General features: G+C 42.6%; 5 protein-coding genes across 6 annotated transcripts; 2 read left to right on the forward strand and 3 right to left on the reverse strand.

Moving 5' to 3' along the window:
* Window positions 1–868: 868 nt before the first annotated feature.
* Window positions 869–7,963, reverse strand: RB195_007044 (uncharacterized protein; the record flags this gene model as incomplete). Its single annotated transcript, XM_064180461.1, has 7 exons — window positions 869–901; window positions 1,012–1,057; window positions 4,098–4,186; window positions 7,178–7,256; window positions 7,322–7,555; window positions 7,658–7,840; window positions 7,896–7,963. The coding sequence occupies 7 exons, from the start codon at window positions 7,961–7,963 to the stop codon at window positions 869–871; spliced, it is 732 nt and encodes a 243-aa protein (XP_064037331.1).
* Window positions 1,108–1,620, reverse strand: RB195_007045 (uncharacterized protein; the record flags this gene model as incomplete). Its single annotated transcript, XM_064180462.1, has 1 exon — window positions 1,108–1,620. One exon carries the CDS (start codon window positions 1,618–1,620, stop codon window positions 1,108–1,110), a length of 513 nt encoding a protein of 170 aa, XP_064037332.1.
* A 249-nt stretch (window positions 7,964–8,212) lies between the features above and the next one.
* Window positions 8,213–8,542, reverse strand: RB195_007046 (uncharacterized protein; the record flags this gene model as incomplete). Its single annotated transcript, XM_064180463.1, has 1 exon — window positions 8,213–8,542. One exon carries the CDS (start codon window positions 8,540–8,542, stop codon window positions 8,213–8,215), a length of 330 nt encoding a protein of 109 aa, XP_064037333.1.
* Window positions 8,543–10,382: 1,840 nt separating this feature from the next.
* On the forward strand, window positions 10,383–16,897 carry RB195_007047 (uncharacterized protein; the record flags this gene model as incomplete). Of its 2 annotated transcripts, XM_064180464.1 has the most annotated exons (11): window positions 10,383–10,577; window positions 11,094–11,129; window positions 11,200–11,273; window positions 11,338–11,373; window positions 11,441–11,541; window positions 15,198–15,354; window positions 15,406–15,437; window positions 16,143–16,237; window positions 16,303–16,382; window positions 16,442–16,739; window positions 16,817–16,897. In XM_064180464.1, 11 exons carry the CDS (start codon window positions 10,383–10,385, stop codon window positions 16,895–16,897), a joined length of 1,185 nt encoding a protein of 394 aa, XP_064037334.1. The 2 variants fall into 2 exon arrangements, with proteins under 2 accessions (XP_064037334.1, XP_013295302.2); XM_013439848.2 differs by lacking the exon at window positions 11,094–11,129.
* A 6,549-nt stretch (window positions 16,898–23,446) lies between these two features.
* On the forward strand, window positions 23,447–24,488 carry RB195_007048 (uncharacterized protein; the record flags this gene model as incomplete). The annotated part of the gene is made up of 4 exons (XM_013439849.2): window positions 23,447–23,680; window positions 23,768–23,896; window positions 23,962–24,042; window positions 24,324–24,488. The coding sequence occupies 4 exons, from the start codon at window positions 23,447–23,449 to the stop codon at window positions 24,486–24,488; spliced, it is 609 nt and encodes a 202-aa protein (XP_013295303.2).
* Between the last annotated feature and the right edge of the window lie 2,958 nt (window positions 24,489–27,446).

Here is a 27,446-nt window from a genome sequence, read left to right on the forward strand (position 1 = left end):
ATACATAGTGAGAGTTCTCGAAATTACAGACGGTAGACTCTTAAGCTTTGTCGTCTATTCAAACGAACTTTTTCTTCCAAGAGATCAGAGATAGAGAAGGTCCCTCTCTAGAACCTATTTCCCTATTTTTCCGTACTTTTCCAGCTTTTTATCACTTTCTTCAATTGCTATTTATTCACCATTTTCAAAATTGCCACAGTTAAGTTCGTAAGTTTCACATGGAGGCAGGGTGAAGTGTGGTGATGTGGGACGACCCTCTCGCAAGCAATCCCCCTTTTCCTTCTTCTTCTTCTTCTCCTCCTCCAACGTTCCTGCGATAGTTCTCGGTTTTTGCCAATTCATTATATTGAGGATTTCATGTGTTTCGAAAAAGAGAAGATCGAAAATTAGCCGAAAAACAAAAGGCAAGTAAAAAAAGCAGGAGCTGTCAGAAGGGAAGGAACGCTAAGTAGTAGAAGCAAAACTGTTGTTGAAATGTTGGTATTGAAATATTTTCATTTTTATTCTACTCTATTTTTATTCTTAAAATCTGATAAATACCTTTAAATGCTGAATAAAGGACAAAATACAACAAGAAAGGAAGAGTCAGGTGCGTAGGTAGAATTACTGAGGAGCGTCGAAAAAAAAAACATGAAAAAAATCAACATTTTCTTATTCCTATAATATGACAACGGAACAACGCAGGTTCGACACTCAGCTGAGTCAAGTTTTTACAAAAAGAAAGTTAGAAACTTGGAACCACTTCTAAAAGTTGAATAATTTAATACTATGTAGTTTCCAGCAATTTAAAAGTGGCTTTGATAGATTTTTAGTTGATTTCCTTGAGCTGTAGCCAAGATTGGTATTGATCGCCTTTATTAAACAACGGCTAACGTTTCGGCGTTATCGCCTTCGTCAGCGCCTGGAAGGTTCAAAGCCATTAGTGATTTATCCCTCAAGCGCCTCATCACCCTACCGAAAGCATCCAAATGGTAGACAAACTCAAACAGCAACACATTGGCTAGTACTTACCTCATTAGCTAGACTTGTTAACGCAGCAGACCACCACGTACCACAACTAGGAGTCACAAGGGTTTTTATACAGGGACCTCACGGCCCGCCCATAGATCAAAACCCGCATAGGTCTTGATATAGGGATAACTCGTTTGTGATAGCAATGCACTCATCCCTCTTGTTCATTTCTGGACTTTTGGCGGTTATCCAAAAGGCCTCTAGTGTTCTGCGTTCTGTGATCTCGGACTCGTAGAATAATATACGAACTACTACCTCCACTTCGGAGTTTGGATGACATATTCTACGGTGTGCTCCAAATGAGGTGAAGGTTTTAGATTTTTCGAGTCCATCTAGATGCTCCTTGACCCTTATACACAGTGGACGTCCCGTCTCCCCTATATACTCGTCACCGCACAACTTGCACGTGATACGATACACTACTCCTGATATCATGCAATCACTCTCTCTGCCATACGGGTAAACCACGCAGCTGGGAGTTGTGCAGAGTCGATCACACGCACGATTACGTACCAGCTGACCCTTGAAATTTGCTGGAGGTATTTTCACAACCCTCACGTCATTCTTTAGACCCGCTTTCCGTAGACAACCCCTTACCTCTCTGCTCATATCATGAGATATGTAAGGTAAACAAAAAGGGATCTTTTCTGGGCTATCCACTACGTTGGATCTTCGAGAGGGATGTCGTGCTTGTCGTGTAGTATCATCTCCAGCCGGGTACCCATTGGATATTGCCTACTTTATGGGCCAGATTTTCAGACCATGTTTTTTCCTGGCTACTCGATGAGACTCTTGCCGCCGTTCTGTACATGCTACCTATAACAGATTTTTTCATTTTGGTGGGATGCGCTGAAAGGTAGTGGATTAAGATGTTTTTGCTACTGGGTTTCCGGTACCACTTAGTCTTACATATCCCATTCTGCAAATAAATGTGCACATTCAAGAAAGCCAATCAGTTGTCTATCGGTTTCTCCCTTATGAACTTAATGTGCGGACACTGCTGATTGAGAAGATTGAAGCACGTGTCTGCTTGTGTTGAGCAGACGACGCAGCAATCATCTATGTAACGATAATACAGCAGTGGTCAAAAGACAGTCGAACATGGGCTTTATTAGAGTTTAAAATGACAAAAAAAAGCTCAGAATCTGCGCACATTGTTAGTTCTGGGAGAACGCGAATAACTTCGTTACAAGAAGACCAAGAGAAAAAATTTGGCTAGTTTTCAAGAGGAGAAGATTTGCCCTAGAAAACAGCTAGAAAACAGTCATATCGCTTTTTTCTCCGTCTTGTTGGAATTTCGATGGGTCAAAGATGGGAAAAATGTTTTTTCCCCATCTTTGTCCCATCAAAAATTCTGAGAAAAAGCGAGGCACTGGAAATTGATTGAGGAAGCATCTCATAGAGAAAATCTCCAGCTACAAAATACTGGATGATGATTTGCTTCGCACTAAGTTACTCTGAATTATTCTATGTTATTGAATTTTATTCAAGATCACATACTTTTTGGAGCGGGCAAGATTGGGATTTTGGCGAGTTTTCCCATTCCAGAGAAATGAGACAGCGTTTCAAAAAAATCACCCATAAATTCGGATGGAAGGACTAAGGAAATCCCCTTTCCGGATGTTCTGGTCCTCTCAAAAATTTAGATGGGACAAATCAAAAGAAAAAATCGGAAAATTTTAAATCTTGTCCAATCAAAATTCCAAAAAGACTAGGAGGTGAAAAAAAGACAGCAAAATAGGGTAAGAAGGTATGGTAGCAAGCTGTTTTTAGGGCATACCTTCTTCTCTGAAAGTGATAAAGGATAAAGGATAAAGTTTCTGGCGTCAATAAATCCGCTTGGGATGCGCCCCCACGATCACTTTAATTCAGAATCGTTTGAGGTTTACGAACGTGTAACTGGCCTACACAATGACTTGCGGTGGCTAGCCGATGTGTCAAGTCAGTATTCTCGTTCTCCGAGACGAGTCTGGTACCAATTTATCGACCCCGGAGGGACGGACCCACAAACAAATTGTGTGATCCACACTAATGGCTTTTTTCTGATGCTGATTTTCATGGTATGCTAGAAGAGGAATAGTCCTGCACTTTCGATTCAAACTTCCCTCCACTACGATTAAGATCTTATACTGATTAAAGGCAGCATACCATGAATCTGACGTGGTGAGGGAACCCACAGGAAAAGATAGATATGTGGTTGTAGATTGCGGGATCCTGACTAATTCCGCTCATTTCTCCCTTTCTCCCTCCCCCTCTCGTCGTAAAAAAAAGAACGGCGTGAGAACTGCTTTAGTTCCAACAAGGTAGGTTACAATGCTCCTCTATGTAGACGTCCGGGTCCCGTCAGCGACCTATATATTCATTGATTTCACTTGAACTGGCAGGAAACAGGAAACATCAGTGTTCTTAGATCGCTTGCATTTGAATCAGGCGCTTTGCAACTGAAATCATCGTAGAAAACCGAGTTTTCCACGCCATTTTAATGGAGATTAGAGAGAGATCATTCCGGATCCTCCATTCTGCAAACTCGTCTCTACGTTTTCGTGGGGGTTCCCTCACCACGTTAAATTCGTCTTATGCTGTCACCAAAGTGTTACCGTTTTCGCTGAGTTCTTGCTTTTGAGATAAAAAATTGAAAACACTTCACTTTCATTATATTCTAGATGTTATGTGGGCGAAGACTGCAGTATGTTATTCAAGCGGATGCCTTACGATAGTAGCTACCTTCAAAAGTATATTCGCTACGAGCGCGGTTTGTAGAGTGACATGCTCTATCCTTGGTTTAGTTACTTCAAAACAGCATAAGGGTCGCTTGGTAGCACCGTTCATCGCTGCAATTTGCGATGGTCCAACCTCGAAACCAATGGCTAGCTCCACCGCACCGTGTCGATTGCTTACATTGTTGTACGGGCTTCAAATCTTTTTAAGCCGACTATAGCAAAGGTCGTGTAGATGTATATAAAGATTGATAGGTCCCATCGGCATTCGGACCCAAGAAGGACGTAACACATCAAGCCACGCACCAACATAGTTCTTCAAGAAAGGTAGGAACGTTACCTTATTTTGTGACAAGCTTACTGAAATACCCATCAACAGTCGCTTTCAAATGCACTTTTGTTGCTGAGATGGAAAAGAGGGATCCTGCGGCACGCTCGGCAGCTGCTTCACGGCATGACTAACAATTCATCACGTCAGGTAAGGTATAGTAGGGCAAAAACGACATGAAGTAATTGACGAACGACGGTGCAATTGCGTAAGCGGCTGCGCTCGAAACGGCTCAGTGTAGTATAATGGTTACTACCGCAAGAGGACTCTTGTTTGCACAATCCATCGCTGCTGTTTGCGATAGTCCCACGTTGATTCCAACTGCTTTCTTTCCAATTCCAAACATAGGTAGTTTAAACGTTCACACGAGATCGGACCCCAACACCCTATCTTGTACTGGAAATGAAACAGTGAGGATCCCACGTGAAGATAGAATTCCTCTGCGCACCCTCTTCGTCTCCGATCCCTTAAGTGCTGCGATAAACCGAGTTCTTTGGCGAGCACAGTTGCAAGATGATGTGGTATTAGTGAAGATCCGGAACGACAGTAGCGGACAAACGATAGAGGAGGAGTTTGATAAGATACGCACAGTATCGAAGACCTCGAACCATTTACAGGTCTTTGATAAGGAAGAAGTTGTCGAAACGTCAGCCCAATAATAGAGTTTCACCAAGACCTCATTGGCATAACAAGAAAACCTAGTCACAACTATGCATTCTTCGCTGGGATTCATTTACTGTAGGATTAGCATCAGCTCGTGGCATAATTGAATAGTATTCAAAGTAATTACCAGGTGTTCTATCGGAACTGAAGCGTCACAGCTTCAAACTAACGTACATAGATGCGGCAGTAATATCTTTGCCGCGAAGAAAAATCGCCATAAACCGAATGTTATCTGGAAAAACACTAAGGGACAATCAGTTAAAGGCATCACCCCACGAATCTGAGGAGGTGCAGATTTCAGGTGGAGTATTCGTATACAGGATGGGAGACTACGGAGAGGGAGGTGATTCCGTCCATTTCTTCCTAATTGCCGTACAAAACGGCCCGGAAGATACGGCTTCATTCGTTTTGGCGCACCATTTTGTACAAGAGGTTCGATTGGAGCGCGTCAGTCTTGTGCGGCGCCGCATCTTCCGGGCCGTTTTGTAGGGCAACTAGCAAGAAATGGACGGAATCACCCCCCTCTCCGTAGTCTCCCATCCTGTATACGAATACTCCACCTGAAATCTGCACCACCTCAGATTCGTGGGGTGATGCCTTTAAAGGCAGCACATCTCGAACGATGATGATGTTGGGGTCTCTGTGGAGAGTTCTGGGTGTAGATCACGTGCGTGAACGTGGCTATACCAAATTCCCCTAATCGTCTTGAAAAACGTCGTGGGAACCACCTTAGTTGCCACGACGTACGTTCTTGTACATGCTCCGGTTCTATCAGCACCTTACTCATTAGTTTAACTTGAATAAGCTGATGAGGAGACCTTACTGATGTTCGAAAGCTCGTCCGTAAACGCTGTGGGTGTGCAAGGGTAGTGCGTTCTAACGTATCTCGTAGGAACTAAAACTGTTTCTCAGGCCTTTTTTCAGCACAATTAAAGGAAATTGAGTGTTGCTGCATTAATACTCGCAATCCCCAACACGAACTATTCGTTGTATCACAGAACTCCATCATCGTTAATTTCGTGATTTGTAATCTTTAACTAAGGTAAGACAACTTCCACAAATTTTCGTAGAGACATAGAAATTTGATTGCGAAGTTGAGTATGTGAACAGATTGTTGTCATTTCAAACGCAATAAATTGGACACAAGAATCAGTCGCGCGGTCAAAAAGGACGGTTTGAGGAAATATAAAAAAGAGAATCTCCTGAATCAATGCCAGAAGTATTTTATTTGTACTGTTTTCAGAATAGAAGAAATAGTCTTGAAAAAGGACACCAAAAGATGTCAAAAATTGACTTTTTTGTCAATTTTTCCTTTCTATTCAGGAGAAACAGCTATTTGTTTTGTACTAGAAAAAACTAGAAGAAGAAACTGTACGAGATGATGATTCTCTCTCTGGAAACTTCTTTCTCTTGATGAAGAAGTGAGGAAAGGGTACGGTGTTCCTTCTCTTACAAGACCAAACAAATATTCATTGCGTAGAATCAGAAACTTGAAAGCTTCGACAGCAGTTTTTTTCTGCTACACCATAAATATGGAGTGTAACCTACTATAATTCTGTAGAAAAAAATTAAAATGGGATGTGTGTGCAAAATGTGTGTGCAAACACAGAACGCTGTGACTCACCAACGCAGTCATCTAAGTTGTTACATATCTTTTCTTCCACTTTTGATTTTCCCCATTCTACGATTTGCAAGCTGTTCTGTTCTGGGAGCTGCTACTGATTAATCAGACAAGCAACACCTATCACAGCATGGAACAATTCCAGAAGCTTTGCGATGCAGTGCGCGAAAAACACCCAAAACGTCTCGAAGTCGCACTGCTGCAGAACAACGTGGAAAATTTTGGAGGGCCTGAAAGGGAGGAGTGTGACTCATCCGATTGTCACCTTTTTAGGACCTGAAGCAGCATTTGCCCTAACAAACTTCCAAAGATCTCGCTGACCTCAAAAATGTACTCAACGACTTTTATCGTCGCACATCTTCCTTATTCTGGAAAAAGGGAATTGAGACTTCCACCATTAAGTGGCTTGGTGTAGATGAAGATGATGATGACTTTCCTGACTTAATTGGCAGGCCAAGCTGACGCGATTGACATTATCTTCGCCGAGGTGTGTTGTCCTTAGAGGCATCACCCCACGAATCTGGGTTGGTGCGGATTTCAGGTGGAGAGTTCCTATACGGGGTCGTATATTATGGATAGGAGGGTGATTCCGTCCATTTTTTTCTAATTGCCGTAAAAACGGCTCGGAAGATGCGGAGCGCGCACAAGGCTGGCGCGCTCCAACCGAACTCCTTGTGGAAAATAGCGCGCCGGAAGGCTCAAAGGGCCATTTTTTACGGCAATTAGGAAGGAATAGACGGAATCACCCTTCTTTCCATAATCTTCGACTCCGTATAGGCAAAACCCACCTGAAACCCGCACCACCCCAAATTCGTGGAGTGATGCCTTTAATGATACCTTTGCCCAATCATCTTGATCTTGTGCGAGAGCTTGTACAGAATCAATCCATTCGTCGCTATTCCTATTCGTCTTTATCCTGTAAAACCTTGTGTTCCTCTTGAACTGCCTATTCGCGGCGAGTGTTGTCAGGTCCTCTTTCACCGCCTCAGTCCAAAACTCCCGTTTTCGTCCAAGTGGCCTTTTCCAGACTGAAGACGACTCCTCTGGACTCGTTGAACGAGGCGATCTCCCGGTCTCCTCATTATATAACCAAAGAAACTAAGACGATTTTCTGTAGCCATTTTCGATGGTGGTGCAAAATGTTGGTACCTTCCACGTATCATCCGCCGGTACATCACATCGAATTCCTTGTGAAGATCTTGACTGGGGCATACCCTAGGCCAGAAGTAGCCAAGCATCCGTCCTAGTAGCCTTCTTTCCGTGCAATCAAGCATCTCCATTACTATAGACGATGCTGCCCAAGTCCCCGATCCTTACATCATGATGGGGCGAACTGCAAATAAGTAGGCTTGCGAATTGACGTGATTTTCGGATAGGTAGGTAGGTGCTATGATGATGTCAGCAGGGCACTGATCGACTATTCTTCGCATGATGTTATCAATGGCAAAGTTGAACAGACGGATGCTGCCACTTCCTTCTTCAGTTATCAAACAAATAGTGCTGTACATCCACATGGTGGTCAAAGGAACTTTCCTGGCGTTTCATCGGCGCTTACCTGATGAGAAGACGGCCTCGATGAGAAGAATAGAAAGCGGCCTCAAAGCCCATAAAAGATAATTGCATTGGCTTGGAATACTGCTGCCAGATTTCGATCAGTCTTCTAACGATGAACACCTGGTCAATCGTAGAAAGCAAAGTACAAAAGCCAAAAGCCTTGCTCGTTATGCTTTCTTTCTTCACAACATTCAATAGGTCGGCCCAGAATAATCCGTTTCAATACCATGTACATAACATGCAGCAAAGAGATTTATCAGTAGTTCTCAGGATCCGCTACGGATAACTTCTTGTAAAGAGAATTATGGTAAAGTGTTTCTACGAGTTCAGTAAGAAATATCTTTTCGTCGATCTATATTGAACGGATGTCTTCTCACGAATCCCAGATGTAGGAAGATATTCCAGCATTTTTGCGTTAATTCTGTCGTCTCCACCACATTTTCCATTTTTCATCTTTTCGATACGGACCAAAACCTCCGACTCGGTCGGTTGTTCCCCGTTAGCCGCGTATGTCGGTCCATAAACGTGCTCGAGTTCAGCAGTTGATGGCGCTTGCCGGTTCAGTAACGTTTCCTTCCAAATTGGCACGGTTGCTTCACCGACAGACACCCGATTGGGAGTGTTGAGGACTGGAGAATATCTTTTCATTTTGTCGCTATACTGTTTTAATAAGGCGTAGACTTCTTGCGGTTTCTTGCCCTCGCACGCCTTTTCGAACTCCTTCGCTCTTGACGTCCATTATCGCGGTTTTGTTGCAGTTGACTCTCTTCAACTTCCTTCTTGGATGCTTTTGCTGGTTGAAATCACAGATGCTGCGGTCGAATCACATACAGAATTGTACGTGCACTCTGCTTGTCGCTTGTGTACTTGTCTTCGCAGATGCAAGCACAAACGTCTACCGAATTAGAACCAAGTGCGTTTTCCCTTGCAGCGTCCTGGATCCTCTCTGTAAAGGAATCCACATCGCTTAGCTTATTCCTGATCCGCACTACAACATGAATAGATACACGTTGGGGGAAAGTCGTTCTGCAACTCTCGTCTTGCAGACCTGCCATTTTCGACATCTATTTTTGGTTGGAGAGGAATTTCTTGATGCCTTTCGTGGAACCGTGTTATGAACCGGGGAAGAACTGGACGGTGTATTATACAACGTCCCGAGCAGCTCTGAATTTTCGGATGTCGGACTAAGGAATGTTCCTACTCAAACACACAGTTGAGCTGAAGTTTGAGGGTCCTCATCTTCTATGTGCGCTGCTCTCCAGGCGTTAAAGGAGGTGATCCTAGCCACTATCGATGATTCCTCTTAAAATTGGAAGCAATAATGAGACCCATCCTTTCACGTAAGTCGATAAGACGGTCACCGTCATACTATGTGCGCTACCCTAGGTAATACCATTTTTCTAGCACAAATATGGTTGTTCAAGTCCCATCTTCGCGTTTGTCGACTCCGACAATGACCACCTGTTCGCTGGGTATACTAGACATCAACGCATTGAGTTTTTCATAGAAGGTGTCCTCGTTGCTGTCCTCAGCGGTTTCCGCAGATGGTGCTTACGATCCACAGTTTACGTTCTGTGCGAGCCTGCAGTCGTACAAATGCGCATCTAGGCGATGTTGAGCCAAATTTCTCTATTCAATTGTTATGGTCCAGCGTTTACGTCCTTTGCGTTCCTGCAACTGTACAAATGCGTATCTAGGCGACGATGAGCCAAATTCTCCACTCAGCTGTTATAGTTGTTCCTCACAGCTATCGCGCAGCCATCTACATTCCTTTCATCAGCATCACCGCACTAGACAGTGTAATTTTCGATGCTGATGGCGAGCCGATGTCTGATGCGTGTTTCCTGCAGCGCAGCAAACGGCACAGAGATATATCGTAGCAACCTGGATAGGGGGGAGGTTTGTTGGAGATCACTCGACAGTGTTCGGGAGCTCAGTGTCACAAAAGAATGGTTGGTGCTAAAGATTCCTTGCTTCCTTCAGGCAGTTGACCTTTCAGCTTATGTGCTTTGGCGCTGTGCGAGACGACAGCATTTTTTTTGTTTTCTTTTTTGTTTTTTTTTTTGGGGGGGGGGATACAAGTCTGATTGCTACCTGCTCGTTGTGGCTCTGCTTTCACTAAACGTAAACAGGGATTTGAGTGTACGCATTAGGAGTGTGTGCTATATAATGTACACAATTATGGGCGGGTGTAGTGTAAGGGTTAGAGGTTCCGCTTCCTGCACAATCGATCGAAGGTTCGAATCCGCCTTAGTACTCACTAGGTCTTTCATCCCTTCGGGGTCGATGAACTGGTACCAGACTTGTCTGGGAGGATAAAAACACTGACTTGGCACACCCGCTAGCCCCCGCAAGTCATTGTATAGGCCAGTTACACGTTCGAAAACCTCAAACGACTCTGAATTGAAGTGAACGTGGAGGCCCAGTGACAAGCAGATTGATTAACGTCAGACACTTTATCCTTTATCCATCATGGCGCAAAATTCTCATGTTTTGCTATGCTGATTATGACGATAACTACATTGCTCCTCGACTGTTATGTAACAGCGACGAGTGGATTGATTCCGTGCAAACTCTCGCAGAAGGTCGAGAAGATTGGAGAGCTTTATTCAAGGACGGTACACCTCGGCGAAGATGCAGGTTATCGCGTCAGACGATGACATCAACCCACCGATTAATTCAAGTAAGTTTATCCTCGATTTGTACTAATAAAATAAGGAAACTTTGATCTAGAAGTGGGAAGAAACATGTGCAAACACCCAGTGCAGTACCTAGCATAATTAATCTGGAAAAGATTTCGAGGGATCTAATCATTCTCCCATTTACCTGCACATATGCAGGGTAGAAGACAACTCCATATTTTGGAAACGTCTCCACGGTATCGCAGCTACACTACACAGGAAGAATGGTAATGCTCGCGATCTGATAGTCACGGGACGTGCATGGCTTCTGTACGAAATCCTTCGGCACTCGAGCTTCAATTTTTGATAGTTGTAAAGAGATTGTATTAATGATATTTGCTTCTTATCGAAGATTCATATGAGGGCTGGGTTTTGTTATGAAAAGATGCTCCTCCATGACAGTTCACCTTGAACTCCACTCAATCAAATAAATCAGCTGTGTTTATCAAAGTTGTTTACGTTGTCATGCCAGGCAAACATTACATTCCACTTGTTATTATTCAGTTATTTTCATTCAGCCAGTAATTCTCATTCATAAGTTTGCTTATTTCATGGTAATCATCGCATCTTCCCAGCATCTTCTTACAGTGCTCACCGTTCAATCTTTTTTTTTTTTGCTTTCAGGCGGTGTTTCTTTCAAAAACTATTCAAAACGATGAAGATACAATCTCGTTCACCTATCGTTTCAAAGTTCCAGGGTGAGAGCGTTGCATTTGCATACGATGTCAGCGCATGATTTGTATAGAGTGAACTTTTTTCCAGACAAAGATTACGACGTCCGTCCATTGATAAAAGCATGTTGGTATTAAGAAATTAATAAAAAGGAGTGAACGCTACCGTCGCTCCTTCCAACTCGTTTTTTTAGACCGCATGAACTAGAAGTGATGTGCCAAGAAGAATATCCTAAAGCATTGGAGCCTACATCTTCTATGACATCTCTTCGAAGTCGCGTTTTTGACCCGAACTGTACGTTAGCGAACAAAATTCGTTTGTAATGACAAGTTTCAGAGAATGGAAAGATTTGAAAAGTGCGCCCCGCTCAGTACTTTTCCGACCGACCTACCATAAATTCCTGCGCGTTGAGATCATTCTTCAACTTCACTGGCGGGATAGAGGATAGGCATAATTCTTCCGGAATATGGTATGATACGCTCAAAGTCACCCATTAGTGATTGGGAACTGCTCGTTTCGGACACGCATGCTAAGTAATGGATCGTAGATTTAACGGGACTGTAGAAAGGAACATTAAACGAAAAATGGTAGGGGAGATCATTGGGAAGTGACTAATTCCTTATGTATTCTGTGAAGAACTTTGTGATTAGCAAACTTTAACAATTCGGCTTTTGTTGGCTTTCGGGTTTTTTGTTAGCACCTTAGCTTTTTCATCGCTTGTTCTCAATTTTCTTCACTTCAATCAAAGTTGAATACAGGATAAGTTTTTTGAGCGTTCCAGCTAGAATCCTCAAACCCGCTACTGCAAGCTTGGATTACTTAAACTACCGTTATATTCCGCTCTCATTAATAATGACTACTGACGGTTATGGATTTCATTGTTGATATGTATTGATCGTAGGTAGGTCGTAGGTATAGTTGGGTCAAAACGACATGAAGCACGGACCGTTACGTAAGTGACCGCGCTCGGAAGCGGTGCCGTCGAGACAGCGGTTGGAATCGAGGTGGGACCATGGCGAACTGCAGAGGTGAGTGGCGGCAGTGAGGGTCCTTACGCGATCCCAACCGCTACGCTCCACCGCTCCGCTTCGAGCGCGGCCGCTTGCGCAAATGTCCGTGCTTCATGTCGTATTGACCCGACTATATCCCTTCAAATATCACGCGACGTAAGGGAAGATGGTTGCCCACCTAAACAGGTTTCTTTAGCTCTGAGCCACTGAACAGAGTTGGTTGATTTGGTGCTTACATTAATTAGTATAATCGTCTTAGCTGACCTATTATCTTTCTTCTGCTGAAATTCATCGTAATGGCTCCAACAGGGTCTCTCTGAAAATATAACAGGTAACGAAATGGTTCAAATTTGGTTATGGCTTCCTTTCGCTTGGAGGTTGGAGTTTGATCACAAAATATTTTTGAACGCCGAATCAAAATCCGCCTTTCGCTTGTACAATGGCAAAAATAGCTGCTGGTAACTCGATGACTCTTTGTGATTTTCTAAGAAGAAGGTTCTCCTTTGTCACTATCTCGTCATCCTCGTCCCGGTCTCACTTGAAGCGTAAAATTCGCTAGTGTTATGGACCGAGAGGCGACAGAGAGATGATCATTTCACGGAGTCCTTCTGAAGTGGCAGTTCAATAGCGATCATCTCTTCTACGAGTTCTGGAACCAGATCGCCGCAAGGTATCCTATTCCTTGAGGGATTTTAACTGAACAGCATTCATGCGGTCTACACTTACCTAACTTAACGGCCCTTTATGAATATGAAAGAATGAAAAAAAAATGAGAAAAAATATGATATTTGTATCTAATATTTAATTTTATTTAATATTTAATCCATAATTTCATGAAAAAATTATGATGAATTAAAGTAATTATGCTAGTTAACCTATTTACTAAATCAACCAATTATGTTTGATAGCTCAGACCTCAAGAAACGCAATCTGGTTGCGATTAAAGAACTTTTGGTGTGCCCCTCCCATAACTAGGTTTTTCCCGTCACTCCTACATTATTCACATATAAGGAATGGAAATAGAAGAAAAGGAACTGTGAGGCACAGCGGCGGGGTAAAATATAGCTCAAGGGGCGAGGGGCATTCAGTCAAAGTCAAAGATAAAGTCACTGGCGTCTCAATCCACTCGGGATGCACCAACGTGTTTTACTGGAATTCGTAATCGTTGAGGTTTTGGAATGCGTGTTGGCCTCTACAATGACTTGCGGGGGCCAACCGATGATCAAGTCAGTGTTTTTATCCTCCCAGACAAGTCTGGTACCAATTTATCGACCTCGGAGGGATGAAACGCTTGGTGGGCATTGGGGAGGATTCGAACCTTCAAACGTGCGACTACAACGGACCTCTAACTGCATTCAAGTGTGCCCTTATTTCTGAAAGCGAATACCTAAGTAAGCCGGGCTCTTAGTACCTAAGCATTAGCCTTAGAGGATCTATGACATTTAAACTTTGTAAAGTTACTATTAGAAAAAAAGAAAGGTAGAACTTCTGAAAATAATGGCACCACTGAGTGTCTCCTCACTCCAACTAGATTTTCCCCTAACGGCGTTCTTAAGACGCTCATACATGTTTTGGAACAAAGTTTGGACCGCATTAAAAGCTTCTAATATCTGTAACACTCCTGGTGACAATGGAGCGGGTATAGCGCAGCGATAAGAGTTCAGGGCACGTGCATGGTACACTCTCCATGCTTCGAAACTGGTCTTAAAGGCATCACCCCACGAACCTGGGGTGGCACGGATTTCAGGTGGGTTTTACCTGTTTTACTTGTCCTAGGTTGTGGGGAAGAGGGTGATTCCGCTCATCTCTCCCAGCATCACTGTGAACAGATGGCTTCGCAAAGCGGTTCCTTACGACGTCCCCTATTGCAACGCGCCACTGTTGCGCCCCGCCCCTGCCTGCGATTTGTCAAAGATCCATTCGGACGCCCTGACATGCAATTCACTTCATTCGACGAATCGCAGGCGGGGGCGGTGCGCAAATGGGGGCGCGTTGCAATAGAAGACGTCTTAACAAACCGCATTCCGAAGCCGTCTGTTTACAGTGATGCAGGGAGAGATGAGCGGAATCACCCTCTTCCCCACAACCTAGGACAAGTAAAACAGGTAAAACCCACCTGTAATCCGTACCACCCCAGATTCATGAGGTGACGCCTTTGATGTCATTGGCTTCGTCAGAGCCAGTAAAATCAAAGCCACGATTATTTATCTCTCAAATGCGTAATCGAAGGGTTCACGTATTCAAAGGAGAACACATCGGCATGTGTTCAACTGGCAAAGTAGCAGACTACCTTGTACCACAAGTGTGAATCACAAGGGTTTCTGTGAAGGAGCTTAGTGACCATCCCTGTAGCACAAAGCTCGCAAAGATAAGAAGCTACTTTTTCTGCGATCGCAACACTTCTTCACTATTTTTGGATTTTGAGCAGTTATCTGGAACTTTTTCAGTGTTCCACACGCTATAGTCGAGTCAGAACGACATGAATCACGAGTGAGTTGCGGTGCATTTGCGGACGTGCTCAAAACGGCGCGCGGAGGCAGCAGTTGGGACTGAGTTGGGACCGTCGCACACCGCAGCGATGGGTGGTGCCAGCAAGGGTCTCACCACGCTCCTAACCGCTACGCTCCTAACCACCAAAGCGCCTCGAGAGAAGCCGCTTACGCAACTGCGCCGTGCTTCATGTCGTTTTGAGCCGACTATGATCATTAGTCGATGTGTTCTTTTTTTGACTATTTGGACGCTTCCCACTGGATGAACATGTTTGAGTCCCATATAATTCTGATTCTCCAGGCTTTGGCGAAGACGATAATACCGACACGTTAGCTGTCAATTAAGATAACTAACATTTTCATGCAGTTGAACAACACCGAATTAATCCTTCAATGCACACATTAAGGACAGGTGAAGAGTATGGTACAATCCACTCATAACCTTTTCCAGTCGACTACCTGGACCCACTATGGATGGCGCACTGTGACGAGATTATAAAAAGGACCGAGCGTTTAAACGATCGTGTACGAGTCCGCTATGGTATCGAACCCGAAGAGATTGTTGAGGACAATGATTTGCGTCCAAGATTTCTGAGAACATCTGATACGTTAGTGATTTAGACATACTTCTATGTTCTTTCCTCAATAAATGTTTTCAGATCTGGAAGTGAAACTGCTGGATCTGGAAGAAGTTAGTATTCAATTTTTTCATTTGCGTTCTTATTTATTATTATTCTTTATTACAGACGTTACTTGACACAAGGATCTTAGCAGCTAGCATTTTTATTCCGTTCTCATTATGATCAAGTCAAAGCGGCCCGAAGCTCCGTGCAATTGCGTGGGTGGAAACGGGTGCGCTTGAAACGGTGCGGTGAAGCGTAGCCGTTGGGGTCGTGCAGGGATCTCCGCTACCGCAACCCATCAGTTCGCCACGGTCCCACCTCGATTCCAACCGCTGTCTCCACAGCACCGAGGCGAGCGAGCCGATGACGCAACTGTCCGTGCTTCATGTCGCTTTGATCCGACTATACGCTACGGTGCGCTGATGGGCTCTCCGGAGTACCGGTTCTCCCCTTCACTGCGCATATGTCGCATCAGCCCAGCTGAGCGGATTCGAAGGTGCATTCACTTGAAAAAAAAACAAGTTTTGCTAGTTCGTTGTCCCTGAACCCAGGTACTTTTCGGAGCAAAATACAAGATTACGAATATTCAGCCACAGCTGTCTTCCGGATCTGAAACCTTGTCCAAAGAAACAAATTTTTTATTATTCTCGAGTCCAAATAGCCTTTTTTTGAGCATTTTCCTTGCCACTAACCTTCCAATCGCCATTTTCAAGCGAATTCATATTATCATATTAAAGCTTCTGGGGATACGGTACGAGTACTTTTTTTTGAAGGACTCCTCCGTGTGCCTTATACTCCATTCCCCGGTAAAACAGATCGTGCTACTCGCGATGCAGCCAGAGTTATCATAAGAAGTCTGGCTAACCCAGTAAGTTTTGGATGGAAATGAAAAAACCGTTTTCATTGGCAAGAATCTTCTTACACCAATTTCAGCACCTTATCGATGAGGAAAAGTATAGAGTTACTTCCACCATATCCGCTATTGCTGGACAAGGACTGGCATTTAATCCTATGTGAGTCTAATTTCGCTGAGTTAGTAGCGTGTAATCCACAAAGAAGAAGTTATTTGCAGTCGTCTTGTACGTTCGGAGCCGCAGGTGTCCCGTGCGTCTTCTATCGTCTGTACCACGGACCTTGTTGCCACCAGAGCATGCTCTTCGGCCTCTTGTCTTGCGTCAAACCTCGTCTCTCTTACTCATACTTCCTTAACGTCCTCCTCCGGCTCATACGCCCGTCAGTCTGCACGATCCAGTTCCGCCCACTCACGCATAACTCCACACGATGGCCGAAGCTCGCCGACATTATCTGATATAGTCAGATTCCGCAATCGTATTGGAATTCTCAGTGACTTCTTGCGCAATCCACGCCATGTGAGTTCATCTCTACTTGCCTGATTCATTTAGTTTTTTTCAAATGTTTTTTTCCAAATGAACGAGTATACCTTCAGAGACCACCAAAGCCAGTGATCCGTTCGAACTCGGACGCATCCACGCAGCAACCGGAAGGAGCCAGTTCAAATAGTGACTAGTGATTATCGTTTTTCGATAAGAAATCCTCTAGTAACTTAGACCAAAATGCTTTATTATTAAAGAACCTCTGAGATATTTGATAAACTTTGTACCAAACTCCTCTACCCTTGCCCAATTACTATTCCACAAACTTTTTGGAAGTACACATAAATTCCTTTTTGTTGAAAAAAGAAAATGACATATTCAGGGTATTCATGGCCTGTAGTTCTTACGGATTCTAGTTTTGTAAAAATTTAGTTGTATTATTTATCTTATACATGTTGTTGTTTTGGTAAAGACATATAGGAATAAGGTGTCGAGGAAGTGGAAAACTGCTGAATGCTGCAGAGCTCTTTAGTAATTTTGGTTTTATCTTATGTCCCTGCTGAGTAGTAGAAATATGGGGATTCTTTGCTTACGTTGAGGATATCAGTGTGATTTATCACAGTGCAACTGCGCCAAATGAATAAAATAGTAAATAGTAACGCTGAAGTAGTGTAGATATTCGAGGCGAAAGCACTGAAATTTTAGACACGCTGAAATAAGTAACAGAAACGATTAAATAACCACTACTCTTGCCAGTGAAAAGTGTGCATAAACGATGTTTTAGAATCCCACCATACCTGCCTGATCCCTGATACCAAACGTAAAAATGGAAGCTTTCTAATCCATGAACAGAAATTAATTTTAAGAACCAACCTGCAATAAATAATAAAAACGTTTTTAATATAACTTGGTCAACTCATACAATCTCAGATTCGACAGACATGAATTCTGAGAATTACGTGAAGAAGATCTTTAAGACAAAGGTAAAAGCTAGAAAGATTGCGGATTTGAGACTTCATTAAGCTGCAAAACATTGTACGCCAATTTGAGCAGTCGCATTTTCCACCGGAAAAAATGCGTTTCTGAAGAAAGTCGCCTGTTGGTATTTTTAAAATCTTCAATTCCTTAGTACAATTGTGAAGATGTTCTACAAGCCGATCATATTAGTCGCGGTCGTGGAATAATCATTCCATCGCGGACTGTGGGTCCACATGTGAAGTCCCTTAAGCGTTCTTCTGGGGCAAATTTTGGCGTAGAACTCGTCAATTATGACCTTGTAGAAGGTATGGCCTCCTCTATAGAACTTCGCTAAGTCCATATAGAAGATTTAAACTTCTTCTTCTTTGTGTTTAGATGTTGGAATGTAAGCGACGAAGAGAGCCAGCGCTGGCGTTGAACTATATATTCTTATCCGCTGACATCCGATTCGGGTCATAAGTTGTTTGAAATCGTGCCAGCGAGGACACCAACCCCATCAACTCCTCTACTGACGCATGTTTCTTATCCAGTTTCATACACGTCGTCGTCTCGTCTCAGCCAGTCCGATGAAGTCGCACTTAATCTTCCTGGCTTGCATTGTCAGAAGTTCAATGAAACGTGCGTACGTGCATCGTATGTGCAGATCGCAGATAGCAATCCTAGTCTTTTTTCGTTTTGGCAGCCTAGAAGATGACTGTGACCCCTTCCCTCTTGACGCTGCTGTGCCATGGACTTCTCCGGAGTCAGAAGGCACCATGTTGAGCGTTTTATTCCGAAACTATGTGCAGCTTGAAGGTCTGTATTATTCCTGCGGGTCATCTGGGAGGGTGTGGCGTCCTCCCAGATGAGCAAACGGGGCTTATTTTTTGGAGGGAACTTGAAGACGTCTATCTTGCACATTCGAGTCACGTGATTGGATGTTTTTGTTCGAGCCAACGCATTGGCTTTCAAGTGAATCCTGGCACAGCAGAGACAGGCCAGGGAGTCCATCTCCTGAATCCATATGCGTCGCAGGGCAGACACAAAGGTCGCTTTCGGTTAGCGGTCAGTCTCCTATGACAGCCAGTTACTCGCAAAGCTCTTTGGCGCATCCCTATTGGGGACGCGCCACCTAAAGTCGGATCAAAACAACATGAATCACGAGTGTAGTCGCGCCGCATTTGTGTACGCGTTCGAAACGGCGCGGTTGGGACCCAGGTGGGGCCGTCGCAAACTGCAGTGATGGGTGCAACCAGAAAGGGTTTCATCACGCTCCTAGCCGCAGCACTCCACCGAAGCGACTCGATGGAAGCCGCGTGCGCAATTGCGTACGTGCTTCATGTCGTTTTGACCCTACTTTAGCCTCGCTACTTGCTGGCTGTAAGGCCTGTAGTGAGGGAGGTGGCGCGTGATGATGTTGTGTAAAACCCGAGTTGGTGATTGCTTAAAGTTTGACTGTGGTTTTTTTCCTTGATTTATTCGATGGTAATGAGACAGGTTCTGTTTGTCATTTTGGGACTACATCTTCACACCACCGTTATTTTGCCACGCTAGATTTCAAATGGTGCTGACTTCAAATCGTAATTTCTTAGAGTCGCGACCTAAGAATTTCAAATGAACCTAAGACGTTATAATACTCGCTATTAAACGTTGTGATGAATGCATTTGTTTTACTTCAAAGCAGTCCATTTTTTACCTACAATTTAGTAGTGGTGATTTAGAGAACAGTAAAAGAAGAAGTATCATTGCTAAAAGAAAACACCAGGAAAGTAATAAAATATGTTGGATCGCTGTTATAAAGTTCGGGGTGCAGATTACGAGCATGAGCGTGATCATACTCAAATTCACTTAATCGTCTACAATATCGGCGTGCTAAATGGCCTTGGTTCCTACGAGGTACGTGAAAACGCCCCACTCTTTTATACGCGCTGCATCCGCGAGAGAGCGGTCAAAAATCAACCAGGTCTCCTCAGCAACCAGTTCAAGTAGAGCCAGTGAATAGACTGATGATAGAACTGGAGCATGCGTCAGCGTTCTATTGTTCCTCGTACGAACTAAGGCGCTTACCCACGCTGCGTTTTAAGACGGTTTTTGGGAATTGATGTGGCTATGCTCATTTTCGTAATCTATACCTGGGTATTTCCTATACCTATATTTTCCACAACACATCCAAACATCGAGAATTTCGTGATACGCTGCCTTTAATTCCAGGCAGGTAAATTTTGAAAAATTTAATTCTCTTGCGTCACCGCAATCCTTTAATGAGTAGGTGGAACTCAATCTTCTGCACCCTCATATATGTCTTCTTGTGTTTTCACACTCATGGCACGGCGCTAAGTCGGCAACTATAGACGGTAGACCTGTAGTGGTAGCCTGTCATACCGGACATAGATTAGCTATGAAGTTCAGGGGACATTGACGAGATTCGAGCACTGACCAGGAATCGTCCACATTTCACTAGATTATATAATTTTCCTTTATACTAAATGTAAACAAAGATAATTATTTGCTGAAGGGAGTGTGTGGTTAAAAGCAAAAATTTGTGGAGATTATGAACAAATTAGACTATATCAAAACCGATTCAAAAACATTTCGAGCGCTTCCTCTTCCGTAAAAGTCGCAGATAAGCGAATTTTCTTGACGCGTAGTGCTTTCTGTGAATTTCGACGCTCCGTTTTTAGAGCGCGCGATATCCGCTGTTGGATTCGTAGGGATATGAAAACAAATAACATGAAAAATAGAAGATAGGCGTCTCTGTAGTCATAATGCGTAGATTATGACGGGTTATTAGTTTGAAAAACTGAAAAGATATACACTTAGTGGGATCATTACTGGTCAAGTTTTGTATTCCTATTGATCACTTTTAGCAGTGACGTTTTCCAGAAAATGTGTGTAGGAGTTGGCGATTTCCTTTAAGTAGCGTATTCTACACTAAAAGTAACATTTCAGTGGTGTTCGTGTTCGACAACGTCTTCCTCAATCTCTTTGTGAGACTTCAGCGAGGAACAACAACGGCGATGGCTAAGTGGACAATTTGCCGCCTCAAACAATCAGCGCTACGCGACGTCGCAATGCGATTGCCGCGTTTCATTACCGTATTCTTCAGCCTAATACGATTGCGATGTGAACACAATGCCACCCCGCCTTCTCCGGCTGGCTTCACCACCGCTTCTGGAAACGTCGGTCATTCAAACCCCTTTAAAACACTGTCATTTAGTAACAACTAACGACATTATTGGTTCTTCTTATAGCGTTTTCTTTGAGCTTTCTGAAGAGTTTCGTGTCTGTTCCAAGGTGGTTTATGAAAACTTCATCGCTGATGTGTTTGTGGGCCTTTTGAAAGCCGTGTAACTCAAGTATGTCTTTGCACGCCATCGAACATGAGGTGAGCACTGTGTCTCCCTCCATGTGGAGCAGAATTCGCCCATTGGTTCAGTCCACAATTTCTGCACACGTCATTTCTACTAAGACTGTTCTGACTCTTTTAACAGTTATAAGTTACTGTAAGTTGAATCCTAATCAGCGATATCTTCAGAATTTCAATGAATCTTTTTTCTTGTTGAGGAAATCTAGCTAGTTCTGCTCCAGTGTGACTTTCTTATCGTAGACTTACTTAAGTAGATATATTCGAGTTATATTACGAGAAAATGTTTACGGAGAGGAAAACTAGTTACTCTACAGACTACAATGAATTCTTTCCATCATATCACAAATAAAAATAAGTCATAAAATAAATAAATCACAAAAATCTTTGTGGAGAAGTGCAAGTTCTCCCATTTTCTCGAAAATTTTCGAGAACACGCGTACAAAAATGAATATAATAGGAAATCCTTAGGATGACGACTTGAAGAGTTGATCTTTTCAAAATGATTGAGTTGTGCAGACTTTTATGCCTTCCACGTCACAAACTGAATTTTTTTTCACTTTTTGTGAATGATTCAAGTACATCATGATGTTGGAATTCTTTATTCTTCCAATAATCCGAAAATAAGTCGTTTTTCCTGAGTGAGTCGCAAAAGTGAGCTCCCCTTACGGTGCCAATCTATGTACACTCATACCATCGATACCGCATCTTCTAGACTTATTCTATCGATAATGTGACAACTTGAAGATAAATAGTTAGCTTTACGGAAAACGTAGGGAACGTAGCAAATCTTTCCGTGCAGGATGATTCCTGAAAATGGGTTCAGCGCCTCAAAGCGACACAACTCTTCTCTGTCATAGATTCTCATGAGAAGAAACATAATCTTGAAGTCACCGTGCTGAACTGCGATCGAATCCTACTTTGGAAGTCTTCCAAGCAAATTCATGGCTAAAAAGAGTCCAGTACTTTTCAGCGGTGATACTCTTACTCGGAAAAGTTTGACCAAATCAGGGTAAATACGTGCTATTCACCGTTTTAATGTTCCTTAAATCAGGAGATTATCGAAATAATTTCGCTGCCAGTGCCATTTCAAAATTCAAGAGTAAATCTTATTTTTAATTGCTAAATTAAGACTTTTTTTGAAGATAATTTTTTGAAGATAATTAAGTAATCTAATTTGTAAGATGGGGAAGTACCACAGAAATTTCTTGTCGGTGTTTCCTCTCAAGCCGAATTCTTTTCTTTTTAGCTCATACAATGCAGACTTTGACTAGTGGTAATTAGATAAGAAGGACTCCATCGACGTACCTGACGCTTTACGGGAAAATCTGATAGAAAAACCAACTATGAAAATCGCTTCCATTTTTGGAATTGCTGCGCTACGTAACCGCATTGTTTACGTCCGTGAAATCCTCGAAAGAAAAGCATGCGACCATGAACGGACGACGTATTTCCTCTGTTATAAACGGGCCCATGGTTTTTCCTGTTTGTCAAGGTATTTGCTGCAGTTCAGCCAACCAATCAGTTGTATCACCCATTGCCACCAAATCGTTTCCTCTTTCTGACAGACATGTGTGCGTGTATCTATTACCTGCTCATAGGTGAGGTTGTTGTTCGTTTGACACGAGCATATTATCCTCGCACAACTTCTTGGAATCTTTTCACCCTCAATGGTCAGTGATTCTATTAGGATTCCCTGAAAAAAGACAGAGTTTATCTCCTATCTAGGGTCCCATGGTTGCAATATCCATCTGAATATCACTGGCCAGAGCTTAAATTGTCAGCGGCACACTTGAAATGCTACGCAATGACATCTGTTTCCGGTGAGAGAAAAAAAAAATCCAGCGTTCAACCGCTATTATCCTTACCTTGCAGTACAAATAAGCTCTATTACTGAATTTTAGACATCGGCTTGGTTGTTTCTTGCAAATCTCGAGCTCATTCCAGTCTTTATATTTTAAAAAATTATTAAATTTGACTGGATAATATTCTTAGAATCGTTAGAATTAACAGATAGGATTTATGGAACCAGATAGAATCAATAGAGATGGATAATGAGAATTGATTGAATTGAATTGAATCAATAGAATTGCTTGAATAAAACTGTTTTATTTTGATAGTGATTTTATTGATATCCACCAGGTTCAACATGATATGATTCTCGGCCTCTCCTGGCGCAGATCTCAGCATCTTTTCAGCTTCTTCACCGATTCCGAGTAACTCCATTAGCGCAGAACATTGACGTTTTGAATTCACTCTTTAATTCAATCCTTGGAAAATTCTCCGGATTTGAGGATGTGAAAAAGTACTTATTGTTCTGCTCTTCTCTCCTTTTTTGACAATGATCTTTGATTACAATCTCTTTGTTGACAGCTGTGATCACTACCTCATAAGAATCTTTTCAGTCCACTGAATTTCAGGAATGGATCGTCTTTGTGCTGAGGCGCTCCGTGACTACCAACGAGCGCTTTTTGGTCTTGAACGTCATGACCTAACTCCTACACTCCTTCATCCGGAGATGACCGCTCCTCGCAATCTCTTCGAAACAAGCTCCTTATTCCCGATGTTGGATCAACCGAAACCTCAACACTCTTACATTGGCCTCATAGCAATGGCCATTCTTTCGTCACCAGAGAAAAAAATGGTCCTAAGTGAGGTTAGCTTCAGGTTTTTCGCGGGGTGGAACATGTTTTGCAAGCGGATATGAGGTCTACATGCTTGCGATACTTCCTTTTTATTTCAGGTGTATGAATGGATAATGATCCACTACCCCTACTTCCGTACACGCGGTTCCGGCTGGAGAAACAGCATCAGACACAATCTCAGCTTAAACGACTGTTTTGTGAAAGCCGGAAGAGCGGCGAATGGAAAGGTTCAGTAGAGAAACGGATTGCAGCGGTGTTACTTGCTTGGAATTATCTAGAATGTTCCTTATAGGGTCATTATTGGGCAGTACATCCCGCTTGTCTTCGTGACTTTGAAAGAGGGGATTTTCGACGACGACGAGCTCAAAGAAAGGTCAGCGAAAAGTAATCTCTCGAACTAATTCGTTTGTTTTTAATAGGGCTAGTCATTGATTTCAATTAATTCAAATCAATCAAAGTGCAACAACTATTTCTAATGCAGAAAAGCAGGTACAGACTTAAACTTTAAAAAACACTTTAGAATCAACAATTTCTCAATGGGTTTTTAAAAGAAGGATTCCTTTATTTGTAGAAAATTCCCCACGTCGAATTTAAGCTTGTCTCTCCGAGCGCCTTTCTTCTAGTCGCTTAGCACTAGCGAAAATGCACTTTTAGGTTCGACGACACATGGGACTCTCCGTCCCTGACGGAGAATCATCGGATGACTCACCAAGTCCAACTCCAGCTTTTACATTTCCTTTACAAGAGATTAAACTACATTCAACACCTTCGAGAAGACGGGATTTTTCCATCGATTCGCTATTAGCCGACAACTTTTAGATCTTTGCTACTGCCTCTGTTTATACTAGTCCTACTAAGAGAAATTATACATAACGAATTTCCAAAAGAATACTCCTTTAACTTGTCGTGTGAAGTGTTTCCGGTTACAGTTATGATCTCTCAAGTATATGATCTCTCAACGCTATGAAATTGTGATGTCGGGTGCAATTACAATAAATATTTGGATGCTTAATTGACTGTTTAGCATAGGGCGTAATTTTTCTGCGCAGCTCCGAGAGTTAATAGCCGCTGTTTGACCTGACGGGCAATTGCTCGTGATTTGTTGTTTGTTATTGGTAATTAGATGACGTTAATTGGCTAACAGGGCCACTAGGGCACCGGGCTTCTCCTCGAAGCTGTTCTGGAAACTCTCGAGTGCCGGCGGCGGATGACAATTGGCGTGCGTTGACCGCACAAGTTCCGGTGATTTCCGGATTGAATCTGGCTGATTGGCCACTCAACCACAACACCCCTTATCGTCATCTGATTACCTCTTCTCTGTACGATACTAAACATCCATTAGAGCTTGCACTGAGATGCCGACACAGTAGAATGCTACATACTTGCGGAGCAACTCGGCCATTTCCTCTTACCGTTCCCATTTCAAACACAAAGGTTACCTTCATCAGATACAAACCATATTCATCCAGTTTTTCTACTGAAAATCTTTCTTGGAGCAGAGTACAAGAAAATTCCATTCTAGCTGTTTTTGGTTCAACAGAAAATGGCCAAAAACTGGATTCATTCGAATCAATCCAGTAAACCCAAAGAACCAACGAATCCTTAGATTTTTCGACTAGTATTTCAAACGAATGTTAACTACAGGGTTAAGAAAAAAATCGTGAACTTTTTTTTTAATCTTCCAATGCGAAAAATCTACAGAGAAATGAAAAGTGCTATTTAAGCATTTATTTGGTTCGATGTAGAATTTTTTGCTCTACAAGAGGACGGTGTTCCGTTTATCAAATTTTATTGATTCTTGTTTTTTCGGAATCAATTAAAGCGGAATGTCAAGTGGAAAAAATAAAGTATTTTCGACAATTTCGGTTTTTTGCGTCTAATCGAGATGAAAACGCTGGTGAAGGTGATTGTGATATTTGTCTTATACACTGCAGCATCGAATGAGACATTAAAAAAAACTTAAAGAGGAAGAAAAAAAGCTCGGAAATTATGAAATAAGTACAAAAAAGAAGGGAAGTCGAAAACGAACTTCATTGAACGATAAATGAAAATTTCTGAAAACAATGGAAAATCAACTATGGAGAGTGCACTATTGATAATTTTGCAGTGGTTTTCTTTGTTTAAAAGAAAATGGAAAATGAGTTTTCCTCGACCCATTACAATTAGTCGACCGAATCTATGATCACTTTTAAAGGTCGAAATGCTCAAAAGTTTAAAATTCGGAGAAAAAGGAAGAATGGACTTTTTTAAAATTATTTCACTCCTTCTCTGCAGCTACAGTCTTGGGCGTCAACTGCCTAATCGAGCCCTAACTGAATGCAAAAAGCAAATGTGTTGGTGAAATGCTCTGTTTTTTTCCAATCGACACTTCATTTTAATTACTCAAAAGGACAATAAATAAAATCGATAACCAATAAAATGACAAGTAAGCGTTGTACTTTCGTGTAGAGTGATAGATGTTCTATCGAAGGCACGTTTATTTTTTTAAAAAAAAAAGGATAAAGTCACTGGCGCACGTGGGATGCACCAACGCGCCTTACTGCAATTCGTTGTGACTCGTTGATCGTTGAGGTTTTGGAACGGATAACAGAAACGGTGCCTAACAGAGACTTGCGGTGGCTAGCCGATGTGTAATGTCAGTGTTTTTATCCTGCCAGACAAGTCTGGTGTCAATTTATCGACCTCGGAGGGATGAAACGTTTGATGGGCACTGGAGCGGTTTCGAACCCTCAATCGTGCGGCTACAGCGGACCTCTAACTGCCTGCGCACCACCAGCCCCACATGATTCTACGTTTATTATTCTTGTGTGTTTTTTCACATTAGAAAAAGGTCCTCATCCATTCCTCAACTCAGTAAATGATTCGTGTAGATTCATTTACTGAGTTAAGGAATGGATGAGGACCTTTTTCATTCATTTCGTGTAGATTTTTTTCCAATTTTCATGTAATGCAAACGACTAATTAATCATTTGTATCCTTTCTGGGATCTTCAGCATCATAGGATAGTTTCTTTTCACCTGAATCTTAGGGACTGCCTAGGATTAATTCTCATCCCACTGCCAAATCATTAATGATCTTAAATACCGTAATCTCCAGGATTAAATTCATAGACCTACTACAGGCGAACACTTTAACAACATAAGACTGGAGAAAGTGTACGCGCGTATTCGTTTCATGTCAGGAAAACTAAATGTACCTTAAAGTTGGTGCGGGTTTCAGGTGGGTTGTACCTATGCGGGATCGTAGATTGTGGGGAGAATGGTGATTCCGTCCATTTCTTCCTAATTGCCGTAAGAAAACGAGCCGGAAGATGCGACGCGTGCACAAGGCTGGCGCGCTCCTATAGAACTCTCGTTGTAGAAAATAGCGCCAGGAAACGCTTAAAGCTGCATCTTCCAGGCCGTTTTTCACGGCGATTGGGAAGCAATGAGTGAGATCCCACCCGTTTCTGCAATCTACAATCCCGTATAGTCTTTGACCATCGGAATTCTACATCACGTCACATTTGTGGGGTGGTGCCTTTAAAGATGGTACAGGTACGGTACATGCAGGTGTGTGAAGCAGACCGTTGAAATAGCCAGTTATAAAAAGAAACGAAGAGCACTAAATCGCACTGTCTTCTTGGAAGCAAAAATTTTCATGCAAACAACGGTTTCCTGTACTTAGACAGAAAATAAAAGAATGCTATTTAAATATGATGCGTATTGAAGATATTATTGACAGAGTGCTGTTTTTGTCAGCAGGTGATCTATTTATAGGCTCGTGATGAAGTATAGA

Source organism: Necator americanus, chromosome I (assembly GCF_031761385.1).
Source record: "Necator americanus strain Aroian chromosome I, whole genome shotgun sequence".
NCBI classification, from domain to species: domain Eukaryota; kingdom Metazoa; phylum Nematoda; class Chromadorea; order Rhabditida; family Ancylostomatidae; genus Necator; species Necator americanus.